Source organism: Chaetura pelagica, unplaced genomic scaffold (assembly GCF_000747805.2).
Source record: "Chaetura pelagica isolate M959 unplaced genomic scaffold, ChaPel_1.0 scaffold118, whole genome shotgun sequence".
Classification (NCBI taxonomy): domain Eukaryota; kingdom Metazoa; phylum Chordata; class Aves; order Apodiformes; family Apodidae; genus Chaetura; species Chaetura pelagica.
The window spans coordinates 75,376-93,754 of NW_009954408.1; the positions used below are offsets into that span (position 1 = coordinate 75,376).

Here is an 18,379-nt window from a genome sequence, read left to right on the forward strand (position 1 = left end):
GCTGTATCAGGGTATATTAGTCTAATTACACGTGGCAGTTTTATTTGCTTGTGATGTAATGTGAAATGAGGTCCTGCCTCCCTCCAAAAAGCCCGAGCCAATTAATAAAGCTTTTAAGCTCTTTGTCACAGGCCACCATGGAGGTCTGCAGAGAAGAACTTTAATCCAATAAACATTTCATTTAGATCATGAAAAGAAAGCATGAGGAGAAGCTCCTACAAGAGAGGGTGTTACCAGCAATTCTAGCCACGAAGAGATGTGAGGAATTTGCCAAATTAACCAAGAGGCCTTCATATTTAACACATAAATGTGTCAAAACTAAGAATGGAATAATTTCATTTGAGTTGAACCTTACATTGTTAAAATTCTAAGAAGCCACAACAGTTTTCTTCAAAGACTTTACTGTTGAGCTGGATGGACAGGGCAAGGGGAGGTTGTGAGAAACCCAGATAGCAAATAACCAAAGCTGGTGGAAAGGAGAAAAAAAAAAAAGGAATAGATAATTAGGTGTAATTAGTGTGTATGAATTGTTGTCTCCCTGCCCTTGGCTTGAATAAATTTCAGAGGGGAGGGGGGGAAAACCCTAGTGGTGAAAAAGCTTTGATGTAAGAAGAGTCATTGTGGGTTGTCAGCATAAAGGCAGTGTTTTATACTGCTGGCATAATGGTGGGGATCCAGGGGGAGGGAAGGGGCCCTGCACCCCCAGCCTGCTTTCCAGCAGGGACTTCTGGGTTCCTTTGGAACAAAATGCATCCCAAGTTTTCACTTGTTGGTAATGAGGCAGTGGACCTCAGCAGAGCTCAGTGTAAGGCATCTCTAGCCTTTCTTTAGATCTTAAGCACTTTTTTTTTTTTTTTTTTTAAATTATTCTGGGAAATCCAGTTTTGTAAATCAATACTACTCTTTTTTTTTTTTTCCTTCCCCTGCCTGCCAACAGTTCTGGCAGGAGCAAAGGCTAATACTGGGAAAAGAAACACAAATCAAATGTTAAAAAGAAAAAAGCAGCAAAAAAGCTAAACAGAAATCCAGACAAATAACTTAACCCAGGGTGTAATTCCAGTGAAGTACATGTATTAGGGGTGAATCTGACCCTTAGCTGATGGAACATCTTGTTATAAATTGGGAGTGAACTCTTGGCAGTTGTTTTTCACAGCTCAGCTTGTTTATTAGGAGATTGCAAGTTACAGTCATTATTGGTTCTTTAGCAAAACTGAATGCTCTGCAGTGGTTTGTGGGTTTGTTTTGGCTTGTTTTTTAATTTATTTATACTTATTCTACAAGGAAGATTTATTCCCCCTCCCCAAGAGATGTGAAATGGGGAGAGCTGTTCAGTGTAATTCCTCTTGCAGGGAGGCTGACTCTGCTTTTCTTCTGCTCCCTGGCTGGAAAAAGGAGAGGCTGCTTGTCTGCTACCCCAGCACAGCCACATCTCTACCTCCTGAATTCCTTCACCTTTGTCTGAGTATCTGAAATACTATTCAGAGAACAGGACATTTTAAAAGTCTCCCTCTTTCCTATTCATGCACCATTGTTTTACAAGTCAATTGTCTATTTTTCCTCTTCTTTGGGGGTAGCTGATCTGTAGCTAGACATGAAAATAAGTTATTGAAAAGTTGTACAATAGCTCGTATGTTCCTTGTGGTAGCAAGAATAGTGAGGTTTCTTAGTTGCTAAAGTTTGAAAGCTGTAATGTAAACTCGTGCAACTTGCATTGAATTCATTTTAGCTCTGCATTTCTCTTTGCCAAACTCCTAAAGTTTTAAGTTATCTTGTCACGAGTGTAAGAGGCAGATTCATTAAAAAAATTATAGTTGGCAGTAGTGGTTTCTGTGCTCTTAAGTCCATTCAAAAATAATTCACAAATAAAATGTTTATAATCCAAAATGAACCTGAGCATGATGAGTTTCCCTGATACTGTCCTGTGAACTCGGGTAACCTTTGGAAAGTTCTCTTCAAAATTTGTTTGTGGCTGGTTTTTTTGTATATTTCAAATTGGAACAAGCACCAAGTGTCTAAGGCTGTTGTAGCCATTTCCCCATATTTTGTTACTGCAAATAATGAAGAATGAGGGGGGATAAAGACATTAAAAAAATAAATGAGTTAACCCCTTCAAGTGTAGCACTATTTTGGAGCACAAACAGCCTTTTGTACTTGGAGATGATTTGATCTGTGAAAGGCAACACCTGAATATCATGCGAGACTAAATAATTACGCCTGATTGTAAGGAAGTGTTTTTTTCAGGTATAGGTCACAGGAAATTCACTTAGGTTGGAGTATGTACAAAGCTAAGAAATATGCAGATTTTCTGTTGTAAGATTGTGTAAAAATTATTTACAGTTAATACTTGCATAAAGGTTAGAAAGGTTGATGAAGTGATATTTAGTTTTGCTTTACTATTCACTGTGTGTCAGAACGTAATTATGACTGATTCATGAAACTGTCTTAGCAATGAACCATCTTTATTAAAATGCTGATCAAGACAAGAGCTGACAGTAGTAAAGAATAGAACATTTTAGTCTTGTTGCTTTTGAATGATTGCTAATTACCCCAGAGGTCATGTCTAGTGCTTAGGAGGATTCATTGACATTTTCTTTAAAGTCTACTGTTTCAACAACATCTGAACAGGGAGATGAAAACTCTGTGCACACCCAGCAATGCTTGGACCAGGTTTTTATTCACCACCAAATACCTGATGATTCCATCTCTCTTTCTCCCTCTCCCTGAGTACATCTTCATAGAATCATCATAGAATGGTTTGGGTTGGAAGGGACCTTCAAGATCATCCAGTCCCAACCCCCTGCATGGACAGGGACACCTCCCACCAGCCCAGGTTGCTCCAAGCCCCATCCAACCTGCCCTTCAACACTGCCAGGGATGGGGCAGCCACAGCTTCCCTGGGCAACCTGGGCCAGGCTCTCACCACCTTCACACCAAAGAATTTCCTCCTCATGTCTCACCTCAATCTCCCCTCTTCCAGTTTAAGTTTCCTTGTTCCCATGGATCAGTGTAGCAGAAAGTGAGGAGTGGTACAAACTCAATTTACTCTCTTGGGTTTTTTTTGTTTTGTTTTAACAAGGCCAATTTTAAGCATGGATAAAAGGAGCAACACTTCGAAGGTCCTGCCCCTGGACCATCCTTGCTTGTGGCTAATGCTCTGGTTGATCTCCTTTCAGAACTTGACTTCATAGGCTTCTCACAGAAGGTTGTGGAACTACCTGCCCTCCCCAGCTCGTGAGTCCCAGTTGGACCAGTTTCATCCTCCAAAACGTACTGGTGATTATCACTTGCCTAGTGACTTGGAGACACTGAAGTTAAAACCTGTGGGTAGGCTTTGTAGGTCAGGAGTATTTTTTTTCCTGATACATAGTGTTTTTTGCTTGAGAGGATTCTTGTTCTAAGCACAGTTCAGAGTCATTTGGGAAAATGCCAGCTGCAGTGGTATCATTTAGATGAAGAATCCTCTTCTTGAACTCACTTAAGAAGAAACTTTTAGGAAGAAGAAACAATATTCTGTTTGACAGTCTTAACACTGCATGAAGCTGAATAATGACAAATAAAAATGGTGAAGTCTGGTGAGGTCTGTGTACCTGAGGAACTCTGCCTCTGTTGCTGCCTGAAGGTTCTCATCATGTGTCTACGTGTTGTGTGACACGGGAGAATTTGTCTCTCTTAGGCTGGATGTAAATGTATGAAAAGAATGATCACCAGTGAACCATCTCCTTATTTTCTGGAGAGAAGGAATGTTAGTGATCCTGTTTGTTGTCAATGGAGACCAAATCAGCAGGTCAGGTATGAGGTGTGTTTTAGTGGGGCAGGACTTTTTTGGATCTAAGCTAATACAAAGGGTTAAATGCTGAGGGTGCATTTGAAAAGGGAAGGTGAGACCTATGTGGAAATTATTATTCCTTTTGCTCTGTAAGTGTGGGTAGAAGTTGCACTTCTCAGTTATGGACTAAGTTGTTAATAAATAGTAGGTGTTCTAATGTGCTTGGTAAGAACCACAACAGAGGCCAAGAGCTTTGCATGGCTGAGGACAGGACTAGACTCTTCTTTACTCACCTGGAAAGTGTTTGATGCTGCAGATACAGTGTTACTGCTGCATTTCCAGGTGTCTGGTTTGACCTGGATGTGAAGGGCTGAGGAAACTCAGGAGGTGTAGGAATTAAGGTAGTGATCGTCCCTAAGTGAAGCCGTCTCATATCTCTCTTCCCTTACACCTTCGCTGCAGGTCCCCAATGGGGTTTGTCTGGTCCTGTGGGCCAACAGGATGATTTGTATAGTTTTCTATGTTGATTTTGGTTGGTTTTGTTTGTGTGTTTTTGGGGTTGTGGGTTTTTTTGTTGTTGTTGAGACTGAGGTGAGACATGAGAAGGAAATTCTTGCTTTGAGGTCCCTCCCAACTCAAACCATTAAATGATTCTGTGGTATCTACTCTCTTGCCCTACCAAGGGTCATGGGTTGATCACAGTATTTGAGCTCACAGGGACACACTGTATTTAGTGCAGTGTGTCATGAGGACCTCAAGGCAATCTAGGAGCACTTCAGCCTTTTTGTGATACATGGGGAACACACATCTTGAGCTCTTGCAGATAACTCAGTTCATTTTGACTGCCTTTTGAAACTTCCTGAAACTTTTGTTCCTCCTCTTACCAGCCCATCATGTCGTGTACTTAAATTTCTTGAGCAGTTAAACATTTGAACAGCTGCCTTTCTTGATTGCAGCAACAGAGGAATATTTTAGGTGCTTACAGAAAGAAAAACACAATTTCTTTAATTGTCTACATTTAGTAACTTTCTACAGCAGGTATACTGAAGATCTAGTTTCATCTGTTCTGTCTGAAAATTGTCATTTGAGGTGTTCTGTCTCTTAAGGCTTTGTCTTTTTTTCTTCTGGAATCAGAAGTTTTCCTGCCACTTGAGTGAAAACAAGTGCCTGATCATGCAGTATTTTTAACTTACTAATTGCATTTTCAATTCTGTAATTGTATTTGTTCCTTGTAGACATAAATACATAAATGACTTCAAAATAAATTGTATGACTAATTAATTTTCTACATTTGAATTGAATAGGGTAAGTCAGACTTGAAATATCTCAATAGAAAATGTGTTGGAAATGGTAGATGGTTCCAAAAGAGCAGAGAAGACTTAAGTGTAGATTTGATTTTAACTGTTTATTTCAAAGGGAAAGTAGGTGTTTAGCCCAAGCAAATGAAATCTGAATGTTTAAATGAAAACTAATAGTTACTACCATGTTTAAATGGAAACCAGGAGTTAAAGCCATGGCTTTAGCAGAGAAGTGCTAACCATCTGAGCACTCAGGTTAGTTGTTTGGCAGGTGATTAGTGAGCGTGAGGGTGGAATCTCATCTGTAGGGTTTCATCAGCTCTGGAGGAGTTCATCCAAAGATGGAGAGAGACCCTAGAACTTCTGCAGGTAATCTTAGTAGGGTTTTTCCCCGTGCTGCAAAAAGATGAAGGGTAAAAAGCAGAGAAGTCTACTTCCCACCTCCCACCCTCCCCAGATTTGCAGAGTTTGTAAATGATTTTCTAGTTCTGTGACGCCGCCTGTGAAGGGGACAGAAGGTCCATGGTGGTGCCAGCTCAGACATGCACCTTCTCTGAGGTTCAGTGTTTCATTCTTGCAGCTGTAAGCCCTGTTTGTTTCCCCATACCATGCCACCATGGATCTGCTTTTCATTTTTCTGAATCTAATATTTGAACTGTCTAGCTTGGATGTACAGAATATTTTGATGTGTTTTCTTTCCTTCTATTACCTGTTCTGATTGCATGATGGCTTTTTAACGTTTAAAGCAAATCTCTTGAAAAAACCATGCACCATATCCATCCCACACCCTTAAGAAGATGTAGTTTTGTGTTCACTCTACATGCCACACAACCCCCTGAGAGAGCAGTAGAGTTTGTAAACCCATTTTAAAGGCCAGAGAGATGAGGCTGAATTCATGCAAATTTTCCTGTCTCTTATTTTCAGGGGGAAATGATAAGCAGAGTTACTAAATATCTGAGTATCTAAAGTTAATCTAAATAATCTTATAGTTTGCATAGCTGTAATAATGTGATTTCTTATTCCCCCCCCCAACATGAAGAAAATAATACTTGAGCTAATCTAATACTTTGGAGAAATAAAACATGAGGCAGGAAGGTTCTGAACATCAGTGCCTGGCAAAGAAAAGCCAAGTCCACCAGCTTTGCTGTGAAATTTCAGCCACCTTCCTTCTAGCCTTGACTGCCAGCCTGATGCTGAAGAAAAGCTTAAACATCCTCCCTCCCTTGTGTATCTTATTACATGCCTCTGGAACTTTTTTCTTCTGCTCTGTTATTCTCTTTTCTTTGTCAGCTTTCTGAGAAAGAAAGGGACTAGATGATAATAATATTGTAGCACCAGTTCTATTGTGTTTGCAGTAGCCTTAGCCCAAGATAATGATTTGATTAGCATGGCTTTTTCACTTACTGCAATGAAAGACATAGGGATTTTTCCTGGGATTCTGTGTTTTCAGGGTGATTATTTCCCCCCCCTTTCTTTCTTCAGCTGTGTATCTTTGCAGAGAAGCTGGAGGTTTAATATATGTATAGAGGCTTCATTAATAGCCAAGGGCAAAAAATTAGTGCAGTGAGTCCCCAAAGTCTCTCCTGCAGATATTTGTTATCTCTAAGTCCTCTGCAGTGCATTTGTTAATGGGGCCATTGTTCCTTAAATCACTGAGGAGAGTTCTAAAATGTAAGTTGTTGTTTTGGTGTGTTGGTTTTGTTGTTTTTTTTCCCTTCCAATGTAGTGGCTATAAATGAGATTTGACACTTCCAGTTTTGCTATTTGAATGGCCTCAAGGAGGCCTTGAAAAATTGGACACACAGAATATGAAAGTATGAGAGTATTAAAGATAAACTCCTAATTCCTAGTGCAGAGTAATTTAGTAGGTTCTAGCAATCCAGAGAATTTTAATGGTATTGAATTACCTACAAAATAAGAAGTTTTATTGCTTTAATTCCATTGCTGATAGAGGTATATTTTCTAAAATATTACAACTTTTCCTCCCTTTCCTTTATAGCTTCTTTTCCTTCTAGCTGTATAACACCCAGAAGTTATGTATGTTGGCAATGGTAATAACAGAAGCAGAGCTATTCCCTTTGCCAGGGGGTGTAAAATCTTGATCCCACTGAGGTTAGTGAGAATTTTGCCCTCAGCCTCAGGCCTTGAGTCAAAAAAAGCACCCTTCAGTACAGCTGGTTTTGAGTTTTCCAACAGAAGTCATTCTTGTGACTACTCAGGGGGCTCTTTATTGCACTTGGAATCTTACAGGTTGTTTAAAGGGGAGAAAAAGCTCCTTTTCTGAGTCACTTCAGACACTGACAAGATGAAAAAAATATAGAGCTTTGTTTATTCCCCTTTGTCCTTCAGCCCATTTTGCATCAGGACTTGGTGGTGTTCATATGGTTGATGCTTGATTCATAAAATGTTTAATCTTCTTAGCAGAAGAGAAAGATAAAGTTCTTTTTAGCTTATAAAGTAGATATTGTTTCAATTGTGTCTGTTGCCAGAATTTGTGGTCTGTTAAACTTTTATTGCTCCTTGTTTTCTCCTTGTATATTCTGTAATGTGAAAATCCTTATTTTTACTTATTTAGCCAACAAAGCACTGCACAGAGAGATCAAGTAATACCCACCCTGAGTTCATTCCCTGTGCTTCCAATGACTTTTCCAGTTGCTTCACTTTTAAAAACGGGTACTTCTTTATTCTGAGTATGTGAATGATTTCCAGCTTATGTCTTTGCTTGTCATTGTAAAGGAGATTTCAATTTTGTGATCTTCAGTTTCAGTTTTGCAGCTCTTGTTCATGTTGGTGGTTTCTCTTGGCAGTGTCTTCACTGCCTGACACAGACAACAGTAAATCCAGCTTTGGCTTGAAGAAAATTATTCTTTATTTTTGTTTCTCTGTAGAAATACTGCAGCACAATCCAGCTTGATTCTGGAATAGACTACAGGAAACAAGTGCTTCCTGCTGCTGGAAAACTTTACTACCTGTGAGTTTATCTCTCTTTTTACCTTCTTATCAGCCAATAATTTTCCTAGTCAATGGGAAATGAAAAATGTACAGTAGAATTAGCAGAGTGTGACTTTTCCTTTCTTTGCCTTCTGGTCCTTTTTGTTCAGCAAAATGCCTTCCATTGTGCCTCGATATTAACTTCATTAAACTACATTTTCAGTATCCACACTGGCATCATTTCTAATGTGTGACTGAATAAAAACTAATTAGATTTTTTTGGGGAGGTGTGGTGTTTGGAGAACTGAAGTGACAGATGGTTAGAAAGTAATGAATATCCTCTTGTAAGAGATTGCACAATTCTCTTATAATAGAGGAGCATCTTTATTGTATTTAAGTAATTAAGTATTTATAGAAATCCAATGACAAGGATTCATTTAATGTTGGGTGTTTCCAGTACTGTGGATTAAAAAACCCCACAAAACCAAACACCCTCCTATTTGACAGATTGTTTCTGTTTATCATGAAATAATTTCTTTAGCACTTTATTCTGTATTTGCAAATAAATATATTTTAAAATTTGTTCACATTTGTGCTTGTCATTGCAGCTGTAGCTGCCTAATAGAAAATCTTTTAAAAAAATACTTTGAAACCTTTGCATTGCAGACATTTGTGTATCTCCTATTTTCTCTTAGATTATTTAATCAATAACCACCTGAGCAAAGCAGACAACAGAAACTTAAATGAGATTTATACCCATCTTATCTTGCAACCCAAGGCACAATATTGATTTAAAAATCATGTTTCCATTAGGAACAGTGCAGCATTTTCACTAGTGTGACAGGTACTTGAAACAAAGCAAGTCTATATCACTTACGATAAAGTTAGCAATGGTAGTTGTCTGTCCAGGAGGAGGAGCAGAGCTTAGCAGATTAACAAGTAACTCCTTCTGCTTCTGGAAGGAAGTAACCAAAATCTATATATGGAAAACAGGTCAAATGCAGGTTCTGTATTTCCAAACAAAACGTGACTGTGTGAACACAGGGGAGAAGCACTGGAGCAGGTTGCCCAGAGAGGTGATGGAGGCCCCATCCCTGGAGACATTCAAGGGCAGGCCTCTGAGCAACCTGATCTAGTTAAAAAGGTTCCTGTGCACTGTAGGGGGGCTGGACTGGATGAGCTTTAGAGGTCCCTTCCAGCCTCAGACATTCTGTGAGTCTATGAACTCAAGAAAAGCAACTCTTATTCTATATTCTTGCCTGACTTAATCTGGGTGGTGTAGCACCTAGCCCAAGTCTTTCATGGTATCTGGCTGTAAAACTTGGGATCAAAGGAATGGCAGAGATTGTGATAAGTTTCATGTTCTGTTACTGGAAGGATGTTGGTGACCTCTAGAACGTGTCATGTAAATGTTAGCAAGCAGTAGGGAAAAAAAGAATTAAACACATCTTGTAGATGCCAATGGAAAGAAGATACTTCCTCATCCTGTCTTTTTCTGAGGGAATCTCTTTCATTCTTGTATTGTTCATTGGAGCTCTCAACTCTGCAGAAACAGCACAGTATGTGGAGATTGTTTTGTTTTAAAATCAGGTGCTATACAGTATTTTGCTACAGGTTTTTGACATTTATTTAGCAATCTTGCCCCAAAGCAAGATGTTCTGTTCAACACCTTCACATTCCCCTGGTAATACTTTTAGTATCATCGTGACTTTTATTTCCAAGATCAACTTGATGCTTCCTCATTTATGTGGTCTTCATTTAAATAGGGAACTCTGGGCTGCTTCAAGCTGTTCCATATTCAGCTGAAAGCAACCAGGGAAACACAAGTAGAGGAGCCTTGATCAGAGCAGTTTCCTTGATCTCAGTCTTGGGTATCTGCTCTCAAAACACTTTCTTGGCAAAAAATCCACCTGGGCATCATATTTGGCTGGTTCTTCTTGTAGCCTTTGCATCAGACTTTCTGAGACTTCTATGCATACATATTTGCTTACTCTCTGATGTATAATTATATATATATATATAAAAATAAAACTCATTTGGCATTTTCTCAGAGAAAAGCAGCACACAAACATGGAGATTGAGAGACTTTTGGGGTTTTTTTGAAGTTGCAATTTTATGTAACCTCTTCAGAAAAGGTTCTTGTTTTTTTAAATTGCTTGTTTAAATGACACTTTCTGAAGTTTGTGGGGGTTTTTCTCCAAATTCTTTGTATCGCCGAGGTTTGCTGTTCTTAGGCTTGAGCTAAAAAGTGGTTGTTTCAGTTCTGCTGTTATTTTGAAGGTGCTTAAGGCTTAATGAACAAGAAGATAATTGTGCAACCTGCTGATCATCACTTGTTGTTTAGAGCAGCTCTAGAACTATGTCAAGCAACACAACTTGTGCAACCACCATCTAGAAAAGCAGACTTTTCACACCAGTTGAGATGATAGAAGCTTTAGTGAAGCATCCTAGATCCTGGTTCTAGCTTATTGGCTGCTGTATCATTAATTTGCTCTTCTCAGCTTTCAAACTAGTTGAGAAAATTTCCCAAATAGTACTGGGGACAAAGGAGGGAAACAGCTAAAATTACAAATGCAGAGATCATGCTGGTATTTTTAATATCTTAGTTTAACTTAGCAAATTGTCTGATCAATATAATCAGTTGACTTGATTGTTTCCCACACACACACATAAAGCTGCTCCAATGTTTCATTTCCCAAAGTCCCCTCTCAGAAATTTCAAAGGATGCTTCTTCAGGTGCTTGACTGCCTTGCCTTGTCTATTTGCTCTAATTTTGCATGCAAGATAGAGCCAGAAGCCTTTTTACTCATTGTGTCCACAGAGTGTTAATGGATCTGCTCTGCCTGTATTGCCTCATTACTGGAAACAGCTCAAAAAACAGAAGTCTTTCAGTGTATGCAAATAAGGCAGAATCATCTACCTGAGAGTTAATACTCTCTACTTTTAAGTGTATTCTAAATCTAATGTTTGTATTTAGAGCATAACATCCTGTTCTCTTTTTTATGGGCAAAAAGCTAAGCAGGCTCAGGCAGCTGTTTGATGTTGGCTTCAAGTGTTATTAATTTCATATTCTATTATTCTTTTCACTGTAGCACAAGTGAAGCTGATGTGGAGGCTGTCATGGATAAGTTGTTTGATGAGCTGGCTCAGAAACAAAATGATTGTACGTAAGTTAATTTCTCTTGAAAGAGAATACATTTAGAACACAATGCCCAATCTCCACTGACCAATTAATAAGTTCCATTGCTGTCTATGGGTTGATGCCACACTCAAGTGGCAGTCATTGTATCAGCATTTTGTCTAATTTATGTGTTGAATCATGTGCTATTATTCATCAAGCTATGCATTTCCTATCTGTAAGAGATGAATTTTATAGTAATTATCCAGAGAAGATTGAGTCTTTGTTCATGTTCCCATAGTAACTAGACCAAGGATTCTAAAAGTGCAAGGCAGAGAGCTGAGGCTGAATAAAGCATGTGGAACCATTGCAGACTTCACCTTTGAGGAGCTGTGTGACAGAGTGAGTACCCAGTCCAATCTAGATCAGTGAACCCTCAGACTTTGGACACTAAAAAAAAACACCACCACAACAACCCAACACAAACCCCACAACAACCTCCTAAAAAAACCCCAAACACAAACACTTGCTGTTTGCCCGAGTTGTGCTAAATTAAAAAGGCCTTTTGTTAACTTGACAGAAAGGTTTTGGAATTTAACAGGAAAAAAAAAGAAAAATAACAAGAATAATTTCCTTTGTAATGATGGTGTAAATTGACTCTTAAGTTTATCACACATTGTCTTCAAAGTCCCTAATACAGCAGGTGCCTGGGTTACCATCATTGCTGGGATATTAGTAGCCACAACATATGAATATGTAAATAGCATTCAAATATTCTTTAAAATCTGGGGTTTAAGTTGATGCTCAAGCAAAGCAGCAGTAACCCTGGCAGCACTAGAGTAAAGGTGTTGTTGCATGCTGTGGTTGGGAGTCGCTGTACAAGGGCTGTTTCATACCAAACCTTCTCAGAATTTGCCAGATTTTGGTAAATACAGCCAGGTTCTCTGTTAAACATGTGGAGTGTGATTCCTGAAAAGCTGGCTCTGTGTGTGACCTCCAGTGAGTTTGAGGACAGTCCCCAGAAGCTGCATTGTGCTCAGTGACCTCTGCTGACACCTGGAGTTACTGGTTAATGGTCATAACTCAAAACTGGGCCAACAGCACCTTTCATTCAGGATGCTGAGCAGTCCTTTGCTTGTCATGTGTTTTCACTCCCTGGTAGCTACCAAGTTGAGAAGTATTTGAGCAGAAATTTCACTGGTTTTGTTTCAGACTGAAGTTTTTAAGCTTTATTGGTTTTTAGTTTCTGACAAAGCCAGCTTTTGCAAATGCCTCCATTTCTTTCTACCTTTAATTATTATATGCAGATACTTACTGAACCAGGATTTTTCACTTGAGATCACTGATGAACCTTCAGATATACTCCATCAATGTATTGGTAAGGTGGTATCACAGTGCTCACTTCATAGTTGGAGAAGTGGTTACGAACTTCAGAACTGTCCATTAAATTTGAATGAATGGCTTGAGTTGCCTTTAGGATTTTTTCCACAAATATAAAATGTTAGAGGGCTTCATTGCAATAGTGAAAAAATTCCTGTTGCCATAGAATTGTATGTAGAATCACAGCCTGGTTTGGGTTGGAAGGGACCTTCAAGATCATCCAGTCCCACCCCTGCATGGGCAGGGACACCTCCCACCAGCCCAGGCTGCTCCAAGCCCCATCCAACCTGCCCTTCAACACTGCCAGGGATGGGGCAGCCACAGCTTCCCTGGGCAACCTGGGCCAGGCTCTCACCACCCTCACACTCCACAGTTTCCTCCTCATGTCTCACCTCACTCTACCCTCTTCCAGTTTAAAACTAAGTGGTGGGGTTCATGTTAAGAAATTGCCTTCATTTTCAACTTGATGCAAACTAGAGTGTAGAAGAAGGAAACTGGCAATACATGCTTCTTGAGCTCTAGTTTACTGGTCCAAATTTAGGCCTTTCCTTAGAACTTTAAGTTCTTAAAGGCAATATGAAAATATGGGCAACCTGGGCCAGGCTCTCACCAGCCTCACACTCCACAATTTCCTCTTCATGACTCACCTCAATCTCCCCTCCTCCAGTTTTCATCCATTCCCCCTTGTCCTCTCCCTCCTTGCCCTTGTCCCAAGCCCCTCCCCAGCTTTCCTGGAGCCCCTTCAGGCACTGGAAGGTGCTCTAAGGTCTCCCTGGAGCCTTCTCTTCTCCAGGCTGAACACCCCAACTCTCCCAGCCTGTCTCCAGAGCAGAGCTGCTCCAGTCCTTGGATCATCAATTCTTTTTCTGTGTTACTTAACTAACTTACCAATCCATTTAACAAATACTTTCCTGACACTGCATAATACCAGTTCCATAGTACAAAACAGCATCTACAAAAGCCAGCCTTTTCCACAAAATCAGGGAAACTGGAGTTCATTTAATTTCCATTACTTAGTTATGGACTGTGGGAATCCAAAACCAGCTTCTCCATTGCCCTTTCTGGACCAAACCCTGACTGACAGCCTGCAGTTATATCAGTTATGTACATTTTGGTTGTTTATTTGTTCATCTGGGCACACACTTATTTTCTTCTAGTCCTGTGGCATTTCTCTTGCACTCCAATACTTACCAAAAATAAAAAGGCAGTTGGAGAACTCAGCCCAGATTTCCAGGATTCCAGTGATTCATAAAGTATTTCAGGTTATTTTTAACACATGCTAACCATCAACAGACTGAAAGTTACTTGATTATCCTTTAGTGAAATGAATATTTCACTCTGCATCACCTAGAATAAGTATTTAATTTTTTTTGCAAAACCTTTTCCTTTTTCCACATCATTATTAAAAGTTCAGCCATCACAAGCTAGGAATAAGCTTATAACTTTCAGGCAACATAAACCATGTCCTAACTCCCATTTTACTTAAGTCTTACATCTAAACAGACCTATTTGCCCATGATTTTTAATTTCTCTTTAGTTTTCCTACACTTCCTAGTTAGCTGCTCTTTATTTTGTACTAGTTGATTGTGTTGGCAGTGACACAGGACAGACTTTCATCTTCTTCCTCAAAAAGTGCTTCTTGTTCTTTTTTTGTTGTTATTTATGCATCCTATTCCAGTTAGTTTTGATCATATTGCCCTGTTGCTTTTAATTACTCTTCCTCAGCACTCAAATATGTCATGTCAGTGTTGGGAAGTATCTTTTTGTTACACTGAGTGTAACTGACTGGCTGTCCCTGGGCAACACAAAGTCCTGGATGAATTCCTCACCATAAGCTCCCATGAAGCTGCTCAAACCCAACCCCCTTCTACTGGATGCAGTAAATTTGATGCCAAAAAATTATCATTTTCTGTTTTCAGGCTAATTACATGTCACCATTTTCTCCATTTCATCTCCACCAGAAGCTTCCCATGCAATGGGAGCTTTTTTTTTAATATGCTCTTTTACAGCCAAGTGCTCCAAAAGCAATGCACTTCATTCTGGTTGCAGCACACCCTTTTCCTCTTGGGTTTGTTAATTAGTCAACTGATTGCTGTGTATTCAAGGTTCTTGCATTAATTAACTTTAAGGCAGGTACCAGTGTCTTTAATGTTGCATATTGTCCTCCACCTCTTTTGGCCACTCTGTCCTTAAGCACTGATTCCACACTTCTTTTATGAATTGTCCCACAAGGTTTCAGTAATATCAATTCTAGCTCATTTTCCCCCCCATTCATGAGAATTTCCCATTTATCAGGCTTGTCACCAGGTCTTATCACAGTCATAAAACCAACTGCAAATCTTCTTTTCAGTTCTGTGATCAGTTAACTGGTTCCTGCAACACCAGCTCTAAATTGCAGCTGGGATGCTTTGCTTGGGCTGTCAGTCAAGCCCTTCCTTGTGGCTACAGGGTGAATACTTGGTCTGGTCTTGTTCAACATCTTCATCAATGACCTGGATGAGGGCACAGAGTGAATCCTCAGTGAGTTCACTGGTGACACCAAACTGGGAGGGTCTGTGACACTCCAGAGGGCTGTGCTGCCATCCACTGGGACATGGGGAGCTGGGCAGACAAGGAACCTCATGAGGTTTAACAAGGGTAAGTGTAGGGTCCTGCACGTGGGGAGGAAGAACCCCCCTCATTTCTAACAAGCACCTTTTCATACTGAGCCCAGTACAACAGGTTTTTCCTCAGCAGGTTTGACTGCAGCACAGATTCTAACACAAATTTGCTGTAAATACAGAATGTGTGTGTGTGTGTGGGGGTGTATGGGAGGAGCAATGAAAACAAGGGTGCTGTAGGCAGTTTATTTCTCAGCAGAACTGAGAATTTTGGGGAGGAGGGAGAGGATATGTTTTGTTTTGGCTGTTTAAAATCTGAACAAACACTAAATTTGCCATCCAGAAATTGGGAACACAAGTCACACCTACAGGAGGAGGAGATTTTGTCCTGAGTGTAGTGACTTGGAAATAGATTGAAGTGTTGTAATGGACAAACAACTCAAAAGGAGCTTCAGGTCCAGTGTTGGAACATTTAGGTCTGATTTCATGTGGAATGGGTAGGGTGGAAATACAAAGGATGGTAGAAAGATTCTCTGAATTTTGAAAGCATCTCTGAAAGCAGAATGTTCAGTGTGGTTTTGACATGAGAAGACATTGCAAAACCTGAAGAGGCTGTTTAAAAAGCCACAGATAATTTGAACTGGAGAATTGTGCCCTCAGCTGACAAGACTTTTACAGTTCAATTTGATCAGCTTATCAAAAAGAGGATGAGAAGATTATTTTATAATGTACAACCATTTTCCCAGGGAAAAAAACCCACAAGTACTAATGGGCTCCTAAATCTGGCAGAATAAAGCATGATGACATCCAGACACCACAGAGAGATTCAGGGGGGAAAAAAAATAAGAGAAAGCACAATTCATGCATTTGAAACAGGGAAGAAGTGGCAGAGCCTCCTTGTTCTGTGTTTTGGGTCAAAACAGGGTGTCAATTTAGGAAGAGGTGTTTGTGTTTGAGCTATGCTCTCGCTCTTAGGCTTTGCTGGCTCTAAAATTCAGGACATTGCAGGATCTCATGATCCTCTCTAGTCTTAAGGGTGGTGAGAGCCTGGCCCAGGTTGCCCAGGGAAGCTGTGGCTGCCCCATCCCTGGCAGTGTTGAAGGGCAGGTTGGATGGGGCTTGGAGCAACCTGGGCTGGTGGGAGGTGTCCCTGCCCATGCAGGGGGTTGGAACCTGATGAGCTTTGAGATCCCTTCCAACCCAAACCATTCTGTGATACTGTGAAACCAGGGATGTGAGGGAGCCTGGCCCCTGGCTGGTGGCACTTGTCTCCCTGCACCTGCAGTGAGGGGTCAGCAGCTGGGGAGGAACATGCCCTGTCCATCTTGAGGGGATGTTTTGCCCTCAGCCCCTCTTGCCCTGGGGAGCAGACAATACCTCACATGCCATCAGGCTGTGCAGGGAGCTCAGACTGCAGTTTTCCAAGGCTTGTTAACTTCCTTGGATGTCTGTGGGGTTTCACAGGATGTGTATAAGACATCCTTGATACCCAGCAACCTTTCTTTTCAATTTGACATTCCTGGTCCATAGCAGGGATGGAAGCACTGCAGCTCCTCACTGGGCTGTTCCTACAGAGAAGTACAACTTGAGGAGCTATGTCTGAAAATAAATTCACTCTCAGAAATACAGTAATTGACTCAAACTTTTTCAAAGAAATACTTATTCACACTCAGAGATGCATGTTCATATGCAGTCAGTGTGAGGCATCCATCCAGAATTGGGAAGTTTTAAGATGAAAACTAGTTTTCTAATGTATCCTGGTTTGAGCTAGGACAGGAGCAGTCTTCATTTTAGTAGTTTTCAGTTGAAGTCTCTTTTAAGCCTTCAATAACCAGCTATAGGATGAGAGGAAATGGCCTCAAGTTGTGCTAGGGGAGGTTTAGACTGGATGTTAGGAAGAATTTATTCACTGGAAGAGTGGTCAGGGACTGGAACAGCTGCCCAGGAAGGTGGTGGAGTCACCATCCCTGGAGGTGTTCAGAAAATGTGTAGATGTGGCACTTTGGGACATGGTTTGTTTGGGGTTGGTTTGGTGGTTGGACTTCATGGTCCTAGAGGCCTTTTCCAACCTTAATGATTCTATGATTAAACTGTGACAAAGTAGAAGGTGGATGTCAGCTCTGTTTGAACTTTCCTGTACATGCTTCCCATCTAGTAACTCCAAGATAGCAAAATTTTGTGTCTGTGTGAAAAAGTTGATACTGTCAACATCTCTGACACCAACTCAAGATAACATGTAATTTGATATAGTTCATGCAGTTAACTTTAGTTAAACTTATTTCCTGTGTTAAATATGGTTCATAGTTCATAAGACATTTAATTGAAGGTAGTGGAAGAAGTGAGTGTAATGAAGGGAATCAGTTGTTTTGGGAGGTTATTTTTTATGACACCAAATTGTTGCAGCCTTATCTTGGAAGATTATTTTTTTGGTGGAGTTTTCTGCAACTTCCACATACCAGTTGTGGCACAAGCAGGCACCACTGTACTCAGAACTTGGGGAATTGGTTCCTTTGGCTATTACTAGGATCATGAAGGTTGGGAAGGACCTCAAAGATCATCCAGTTCCAACCCCCCTGCCATGAGCAGGGAACCACTAGACCAGGCTGCACAAACCTTGTCCAACCTGGCCTTAAAAACCTCCAGGGATGGGGCATCAACAGCCTCCCTGGGCAACACATTCCAGCTCCTCACCACCCTTAGAGTGAAGAATTTCTTCCTAATATCTGACCTAAATCTCCCCTCTCTCAGTTTAAAACCATTCCCCTTTTTCCTATCACTGTCTTCTCTGATGAAAAGAGCCCTTCCAGACCCCTTTGTGGTTCCAGAAGGAAGAATTAAGTTTTGCAGGAATCAGTGTCTGAAAAGATGGAGGCTTTGATTATGTTGGAGAAATAGCTCATCATTCAAATGACACTGTCACATCGTTGTGTCATTCTGTCTTCTGGTCTGGTCTTGGGTAACTGCTACATTGCCCTCCAGAGGGGTAAAAAGCCAGACCTATAAACTCTATTTGCTGGTGTAGGACGAAGGAGATGGGGTTGAAATTGCTCAGACCATTACTTATTTAGATAATAACTTCTGCAATATGATCTTTTTATCTGAAGAGTTTGTAAAACTTTCTCTAATTCAGTGATGTCTCCTTTGAAATAAAATGAAAATGCTGTTTGAAAGGGAAACATGGAAACATTTTCCACTGTGGTGTCACATGATTGCATGAAATGTCAGCCAATACATAACAGATTAAAACAGCAAATTACAATTGGTAACTTTATACTGCTTGGAACAT

General features: G+C 40.4%; 1 protein-coding gene across 1 annotated transcript in view; it reads left to right on the forward strand.

Annotated features, from left to right (window-relative positions):
• Window positions 1–18,379, forward strand: part of LACE1 (lactation elevated 1) — a 57,207-nt gene that overhangs the window by 31,088 nt on the left and 7,740 nt on the right. Inside the window, exons 9-14 of the mRNA XM_010004349.1 lie at window positions 5,071–5,116; window positions 5,384–5,393; window positions 7,640–7,667; window positions 7,953–8,035; window positions 11,088–11,158; window positions 11,415–11,515. Of these exons, the coding sequence (XP_010002651.1) occupies window positions 5,071–5,116; window positions 5,384–5,393; window positions 7,640–7,667; window positions 7,953–8,035; window positions 11,088–11,158; window positions 11,415–11,515 (339 nt within the window). The remainder of the gene's footprint in view (window positions 1–5,070; window positions 5,117–5,383; window positions 5,394–7,639; window positions 7,668–7,952; window positions 8,036–11,087; window positions 11,159–11,414; window positions 11,516–18,379) is intronic.